Raw genomic sequence first — 8,536 nt, 5'->3', positions numbered from 1 at the left:
TACCCAATAATGTTAAAAATTAATTTGTCTGCATTAAGTAGATGCAGTAATCTAAAAAAAAACAAGTCAAATTTCTGGGTTGGCACATATATTTGTGTCTTACTGAACAATAGAGTTAACAATGCTCATCAGAGGTGTAAAGTGGGTAACAATGTGAACATAGCTACAATTTAAATATTTTTATTTCTTATGGTGCTAGGGCTCAATAGAATTGGGCTCACCAGGTTAACATTCTACCACAGAGCCACAGCCACAGTCCACACAGATGCTATTTTAAAACAAGGAGCCACAGGTAAAATTAAATGGGAAATTAATCATATTTTATTTTAACCCCAGTTCATGCCTTGGTACCCATGGACAATGAACTGGAGGACTATGGGAATCTGTAGATGCACAAGTCAAGAGACTCTGTCCATTTCCTCTCACTGTGTACTTCCAGAGCCCAAGAGGTCTTTGGCACATAGTAGGACTTACTTTTTATTGAATGAATGAGAGACTAAATGCATTTAATGCTAGCTGTCTGTTCCACAGATCCTCTTCCAAAAACCTATTCTGCCATCTACCATTTATCTAAAGGTGCACTGAGCTTCTCATCTTTCTATGAAACAAGCCCACTTTAAATTCAAGGAACGAGTAGAATAACACCAATGAATTGCCTAGGATGCTACAGTGGGAGAAACAAGATACCTATCTGGATTTTGTCACTTCAAAGTCCAAGCTAGCTGAACATAAATGTGGCCACAGGTGTCCAGTGATTTGATGCTGGGCTCGATTTTCTGTAACATGAAATAAAATGTAAAGAACATGCTTAAGTAATACCCAAGAGGTCCTGTCGAGGCATGGATGGGAGGCTATGCCTAATGGGATGAAATCTCAAAGAACACATGTAAGCTTACATTTAACCTGAAACAAACTTGAAAGAGTGAAAGATCAGGTAAACAAGCTGCAGTAACATGCTCAACAGGCAAACTAACAACCCACCACATCTTCTCAAGAAGGTGAGGGACTGTGATCAGATTTCACCCTTTTATTTTTTAAAATATTTTTATTTTATATGTATGCGTGTATTGCCTCCACGTAGGTAAGTGTGCCTGTGTCATGCAATGCCGCGGAGGTCAGAAGAGGCTGTCGGATCCCCTGGGACTGGAGTTATGGACAGTTGTTAGCTGCCATGTGGGTGCTGGGATTCAAACCCAGGTCTTCTGCAAGAACAACCAGTGTTCTTAACTCCTGAGCCATCTCTCCAGCCCCATTCACCTGCTGTTTTAATGCTGTCCCTATGTATTATTAAAAATCAAAACATTAAAATAGAGGGGAGATGCAAAGATGGCTCAACAGTTAAGAGTACTGGCTGCTCTTGCAAAACACCCAGGTTCAGTTCCCAGCACCCACATAGCAGCTAACAAACTGTCCATAATTCCATCTGAATGCCCTCTTCTGACCTCCATGGGCACTTCATGACATGACTGCAGGCAGTATTCATACACATAAAATAAAAATAATAATTTTTTAAAAAAGATACTAGCTGGGTATGGTGGTACATGTCTATAACTCCAGCTATTTGGGAGGATGAGGCCAGAATACCATGAATTTGAGGCCAGCTGGGCTACATAGCAAGACCTTGTTCCAAAATACATAACAATCAACAAGAAATATTAGGTAAGTAGAGAACGAACTGGGAAACAGCCTTCCACTTCACTCTTATTAGGAAGGAAAACCAAGAAACACAGACCATAGCTCCCTTAAGAGAGGAAGAAAAGGAAAAGAGAGAGCTCACATTGTAGACTTCCACAGTCTGCAGGGATGAAAGGCTTCCTGAACCATTATTCAACTAAATGGTTCTTTTCTCTGGAAAAGAAAACGGCCACAGAGGGAGCCCTGAGATGAAACAGTGAGAGTTAAGGGAATTTGTTCGGTAGGCAGGGAACCATATTTGCACATCTTGATTTGACACAAGTTTTAGTATCAGTAGGAAGGGGAAAAAAAGGATCCTGAAGGAGCTTTTACAAGAAATATTTTTTTCTTTACTCTCAAAAAACAAGCACCGTTTAAAAATTTGTTTAAAAAAATTAACATAGCATATAATACATCCATTATCTGTCAAGCTGGGTCCTACAGGAAGAGAAATAATTGAGAAACATACCTTGCTCCTAAAAATATCTATAAACTTGTTTGGGGATCATCAAAGCAATGTTGAGACACAGCACTCTCTTTTCTATTTCAACTATACAAATTATAATTGCTGATCTATAACTCGACACAGCTCTGTCCCCAGAAAGCAAGTGTCATCATTGCATCACTTCTGGTATGTACTTCCAGGCAGCTGTCTACAGTATACACCCAACATACTAGAACTTTAGGATTCCTGTTGTGATGGTTAATCTTGGCTATCTACTTAGATCTGGAATCTACTAAGGGGCAAGCCTTTGAGCACACTTGTGAGGGATTTCCTTAATGAGGTTAACTGAAATGGGAAGATCAGTCCTAAATGTGGGCAGCACATTCCCATAGCAGGCCAGGTAGAAGGGAGTCCAAGGGAAAAGCCTTTGCTGTTTTCTTCGAGTCTCTTGAGACACTGCCACTGCCACTGGTGCTGTATTCCTGAACTGATGTCAGAACCCTGTTTCTTTGGTCTTACAACATGGACTTTAGATCAATGATCTCCAGGAATTCTCCAGGCCTTCAATGCCAGAATGGGGCTGCTGAGGAATCCAGCCTCAGACCAAGCAATCCTCAGGCGCCAGCTATTGTTAGACAACCCAGACTATACTGGGTAATCCAATTCAATACATTGCTTTTTAATATGCCGTACTTCTATTGGTTCTGTTCCTTTAAAGAACCTTTGACTAATAGATCTGGACTTCATTTCACTCTGAAGCTCAGGCAGATCTTGAACTTGTGAACCTACCTGTTTCCTGAGTAGATGGGATTATATGCACACACCACCAAGTCTGTCTGAATATTCTTCAACTTGCTTTTAAATGAAAACGAAAGTTATATTAAAAGTGTGTACAGAGATTTGTTTTGTTTTGGTCTTTTTGAGACAGGGTCTCCCTGTAGCCCCAGCTGTCCTGGAATTTACTATGAAGACCAGGCTGGCCTTGAACTCAGAGATCCACCTGTCTCTGCCTCCCAAGTGCTGGGACTAAAGGCATGCACCAACACGCCCGCCGAGATTTGTTTTTTTTAAAAGCCAGGGTCTCACTATGTAACACTGGCTGTCCTGGAACTCCCCTATGTAGACCAGGATGGCCTGGAACACAGAGAGAAGGCAGTGGCACACACCTTTAATCCCAGCACTCAGGAGGCAGAGACAGGCAGATCTCTGTGAACTGTAGGTCAGCCTGATCTACATAGGAAGGTCCAGGCAAGCTGGGGCTAAGGGTCTAAAAGATGTGTGCCACCACGCCTGGCAGCTATCAAGTCTATCTTAACATGGATCTATGTACTCCTTTCCATGAACTTGGACAACTTTATGATACAATTCTATAAAACAGTCCTGTGATGGTTAAATTTGATTGTAAACTGGATTTAGAATCACCTAAGAGACAGAACTTCTGGTCTATCTGAGGGTGTTTCTAGAGAGGTTTATCGGAGGTGGAAAGACCTACACTAAATATGGATGGCACCATCCTCAGGCAGGGGTCCTGGAGTGAATAAAAAGGAGAAAGTGAGTGGAACACCATCATTCTTCACCCTCTGCCTCCTGACTGTGGATGCAAACTACCTTGTACTCCTCCACCATGGCTTTCCTGCCACAATGTGAACCAAACTGTGTTCAAGCTGTGAACCAAAAGAAACCCTTCCACCCATACATTGTTTTTTGTCAGGTATTTTGCCAAAGTAATGGGAAAAGCACCCAATAGAGGGCCCTAAAACAATAGAAGTCACATATCAGAAAAGAACTGAATGCATTTTAAGGAAAAGGAGAACAAAAAAATTCACTAACTTGAACATCGACTATTTAGAATGCAATAAAATATTTTCATGCCAGTTTGTGTGATAATTTTACCACATAAGAAATTACAGAGATTGCATAAATAATTAAGTCAACAGTACAAAGAAGAAACCAAGTAAACATAATTGTTCTGATCAAATAAGTAGAAAAAATAATCCAATTCTTTAAGAATACCACACAGTTCAGAAATAGACTCTTTTTTGTTTGTTTTGGTCTTTTTGAGACAGGGTCTCCCTGTAACCCCAGCTGGCCTGGAACTCACTATGTAGACCAGGCTAGCCTTGAACTCACAGAGATCCGCCTGCCTCTGCCTCTCAAGTGCTGGATTTAAAGACCACGCCTGGCTAATATGACTCCTTTTGAAAGAAAATGTACCTCTTGCATTTTATGGATAATGTCTGTAGTTCCATTAAATGAAATGGAAAACTGCTTCACAGTTAGTAACATGAAAATACAACGACACAGGTATATAGCCCTCTGCACATTGGATAAACAGAAACCATAATGTCAGACTGCCTGCTCTTGACTGAAGGCCTGGCTGGAATATTCTACCAACAGAAACAGTTTCTGTAGAATCTTGTATAATCTCCTGTGTACTAAAATTGCATGAGTTGGAGACATGAAAAAATAATGCAGGCGTCAATTTCTTCCTATGGAGGAAAATGTATATAGATATACCATACCATATGCTAAAATTTTCCATTCTTCATTCAATTATCTACCCTGTTCAACACATAAAAATGTGAATAAATATTTCCTTATAAACAAAATCCAAGGTATACTATTGCAAAAAGACACTTAAAAAACAAAATCTTAGTCTTTCTTCTCATTAAATAAAAATGCTAATATACAAACACTTTTGATATTTATGTAAGTTGTAGGAGTCTGCCATGTCTCGGTCACAAGTGAGGTTTAATCACGACAGTCCATAAATCATGACTGTCCACATCTCAAATGCAGGCTTAATGCAAACAAAAGTTGCTCAAGATAAATTTTTCTGTTTTTCTTTTCAGTTAAAAAAAAAAAGCTTCATTTTTGAGATTTTAGAATTACGTTTGAGTTATCTGAAAAAATACAATTTCAATGCAAAAGCCCTATCAAGCATTCAAGAATGTTCTGCTGGTGCTATAATCTTTTTTGCATGTCTTTGTTTTCATAGGACAAAAAAGTAACAGAATAAACAAAACATCTGAGAACTTTAAACGGCTAAACACAAGCACACAATCTGAATGGTATGCCTCATGCACACTCGTACAAACTCAAAGCATGAGGGCAAAGATCAGACACCTTTCTTCTGCATTTGTTCCAGCTTTCTCCTTAGAAGACTGTAATTCTCCTTGGTGCCTGTGGCTGCAGGGTCAAGCTGCAAGGAGATCTCATAGTGTTTCTTGGCCAAGTTGAGATGTCCCCAGCGATGATAAAGCACAGCTGAAATAGCAGATGAATTCTGTTGGAAGCACTTCTGAATAACTTGCAAGCTTCCCAATCACATGCACAAAGAACTATTACAGGACCTTTATAAAAACCACTGTTTAAAAAAAATATTGTTTGTACTGCAAACTTTATTTATTGTAATCATACACCCTGGGGAGTGTCCCCTGGACCCTTGCCTGTTACTCAAAGGGCTCTTCTTGCCGTTAGATGGGAATCACGTGCCTACAGCAATGTTACTAATAAAGAAGGGAAAAGGGTAGATGAATGTTTTAATGCTGCCATGAAAACTTCCAGGGGGCCAGCACTGCACTGAACTCTGGCTTAAGTCTAGAGTCCAGAATGTTTAAGTCCAGTCTTCTATTTTTTTAACATTCACCACAAAGAATCCAATCATTTACTTTAGATTCCCCTATATCTTTTATTCAAGTAATAGCTTGTGTTTCTCGTTTGAAATAAGGGTTCTAACATCAAAATCTGACTATAAAAACGATAGTTACAATAAACTTAATCATCAACACTCTAAGCCTGATTGGTATAAAGACTTTTTTTTTTCTTGTGGTGCTGGAGACTGAACCTAGGGCCTCCAGAGTGCTAGGCAAGCACTATACCACTGAGCTAGATCCCCAGAACATTTTAAAAATGTTTCATTTTGAGGCAGGGTCAACACAGGTTGCCTTTGAAACAGTTACTACTTCCCTAACAATGATTTTATAGACACACATATAACAGAATTTCAATATGATTCCAATGGAAAACTTTCTTACCCAAATTCCCATGGTAGCTTGCAACATTTGGATTTGCTTTAATTGCCTTGAGGAATAAAGCTTCAGATTCCTAAAAAAATGAAATATATGCAGAAGTACTATACATGAAACAAAATTGATTTGTCCCCTGTGGTTTTCAGTGTTAGTACTGTTGTTTAGTGCCACTATATCCTTCTAGAAACAACCTCTGCTGAACAGAGGCCAGAGCAGTGAGCAAGGAAGGTAACAAGGGACAGCAGAACACAACAGTGTCCAGAGAAAGGTGATGAAGATGCTTAGAAACTCCGCCACCTGCCTTACAGAGTGGCAGGAATTTTGTAACTTAATGCGAGGGAATTGGTTTAGGAGGTAGTAAAGGGAGAAGGCAACAGAACAGGAAAGGGACAGCTGTTGAGGTCACCCATGAAAGGTGCATGTTGAGCCTGCACTGATAACCTCATTGCTGGGACCCTCAAAGGCAGGAGCATGTGTTTGTTTAATAGACCCCATACACACTTCAGGTTGCCCTTGGCAATAGAAGCAGCCCATTCAGCTGGAATGAGCAGAGGAAACAAGAAAGAAATGGCCACCTGTGATGGAAGCTGTCACACCTGTTTATTCATACACATACTATATATGACCAAATGCCCCTGGTGAGCATGGGCTCACTCCTGTACAGACTGGCATTTCCTCTAAATTATCCTTCCTTGCAATGAGGTCACTATGAAGCAAGGTGAAATTGTTTTCTACCTGAGTCCAGATGATCAATTTCTACTATAATGCCTGACAATAAAGATGCCCAACCAGTCCAATATAAACCCAGGTCACTATATGTCTATGACACACCTGTTGTATCAAAAAGAGCCAAGCTCACTGTAAATGGCATCATGAGCTAAGCTTATATAACCATGCTACTGGCTTATGGACAATTTTGGCTTCTTGTGTTCTATGTGTACTTTCTGAGTGGGTTTCCCACCTTTCTAAAGCATAGGACCAGCAATTCCTCTGCCCTTGGATGATGGGAGTTCTAAGAAGCAGGCAGGGGGGCCAGGTGGACAGCTGTGAACCTAAAGATTCTAGACAGAGCTGGCAGAGAAAACCCTGCCTTGGAGAAACGTCACTAAATGAGATGGAAAAAGATATCGGTCTGACACACAGAATTCTCTTGGTGAGTAAATGTCTATGTCCCAGCTGCCAAACGGCCTGCAGAGACCCAAGATTTTCCTACTCTATCAGGTGAGCTGTAAAGCAAACAAAACAAAACCTATGAAGTCAAATGGTCTTGAGAGCTCTGTTGTGGTTTTTATGCAGCTTTGCTATTTATTATCATTTTCAAACAATTTCATCTAACATGTAGAACTAGAGAAAATATAGCATACAGAAAACCAAAATCTACCTTTAAAATGCTCTGCTCTCTCCGACCTACAGGCCTCTCTCTGGAGTAAGTCGATCATGCCCTCTGTGCCTTGGCTCCCCGAGCCTCACTCACCCTCCCATCTCCCCCGCCTTCTCACCTCCTGGCCTGGGTCGTGTCCCATTCCTTGTCTTGGGGCCCCAGACATCTTGGGGGAACCACCACTTCTTCCTGATCCTTTGCATCCAGACCAACCCAGTTCCTTCTCAGGTCTCCAGGAGCACTCTGGGCCTGGCAATGCCCTCACCTCCCTCTACTTCCCTGGGCCTGCACGACCCTCCAGCTGCTTTCCTGGACGTGGGGGCTGACCTTTCCTCTTCCTGATCCTTTGCATCAAGACAAAGCCAGCTCCTCAGTGCAGTCTCCAGGAGCCCTTGGGGCCGCTTCCTGTCCCTATCTTCCTTTGCATCTCTGGGTGGCATGGTCACCAGCTGCCCTACACCAGCACTTTCCTGGGCCAGGCTCCCAGGCCAGTCCAACACCCAAATTCCTGAGGCCAAAATCTTTCCTGGAGGGATCCAGACCTTAGGAGAAAGGCTGAGACCATCTAATCCTCATCTGACTTGGGCCTCTGTGGGAACTCCTAAAGAAAAAAGCAATCTGGCCACTCCAATATAAAATCAAAAGAGAGCCTAGATGAACCAGCTTTTCATGCCCAAAAAGTAAACCACAAAGGCACATAAAGTTTACAAAAAGAAGCAGACCTAAAGTTGAAGACTTGAGTCTCACACAAGAATCAGAAACAACAAAAGAAATTCACATGTCAAAATCAGGGAGAAAAAATAATAACATCAAAAACCAAAATAATATATTCCCACCAAATACCAATAGTCCTCTAGAGGAGTAAAATGAGAAGCCCCTAGAGTTAATGCAGGACATGGAACTTAGAAGAACAATTATAAACATGATAAAAGAATTTGGTGAATTTAAAGAACACAGAAACAAAGAAATGAAAGAACTGAAGGAAGATAGGGATAAACTTCTGAA

At 41.0% G+C, this 8,536-nt stretch overlaps 1 protein-coding gene across 3 annotated transcripts in view; it reads right to left on the bottom strand.

Annotated features, from left to right (window-relative positions):
• Positions 1–3,302: 3,302 nt before the first annotated feature.
• Positions 3,303–8,536, bottom strand: part of Tmtc4 (transmembrane O-mannosyltransferase targeting cadherins 4) — a 77,211-nt gene continuing 71,977 nt past the window's right edge. For 2 of the 3 annotated variants that reach the window (XM_029563374.1, XM_029563375.1), the window contains exons 16-17: positions 6,157–6,226; positions 3,303–5,386 (exon numbers count right to left, since the gene is read on the bottom strand). In XM_029563374.1, coding sequence (XP_029419234.1) covers positions 5,238–5,386; positions 6,157–6,226 — 219 coding nt within the window. In that variant the 3' untranslated portion in view covers positions 3,303–5,237. The remainder of the gene's footprint in view (positions 5,387–6,156; positions 6,227–8,536) is intronic. The other variant, XM_008832720.3, reaches the window with a different exon arrangement.

The sequence above is a fragment of the Nannospalax galili genome, unplaced genomic scaffold, assembly GCF_000622305.1.
Source record: "Nannospalax galili isolate Female #2095 unplaced genomic scaffold, S.galili_v1.0 scaffold1316, whole genome shotgun sequence".
NCBI lineage: Eukaryota > Metazoa > Chordata > Mammalia > Rodentia > Spalacidae > Nannospalax > Nannospalax galili.
The sequence above is the reverse complement of the archived record's forward strand: the minus strand, read 5'-3'. Positions and strand labels throughout refer to the sequence as shown.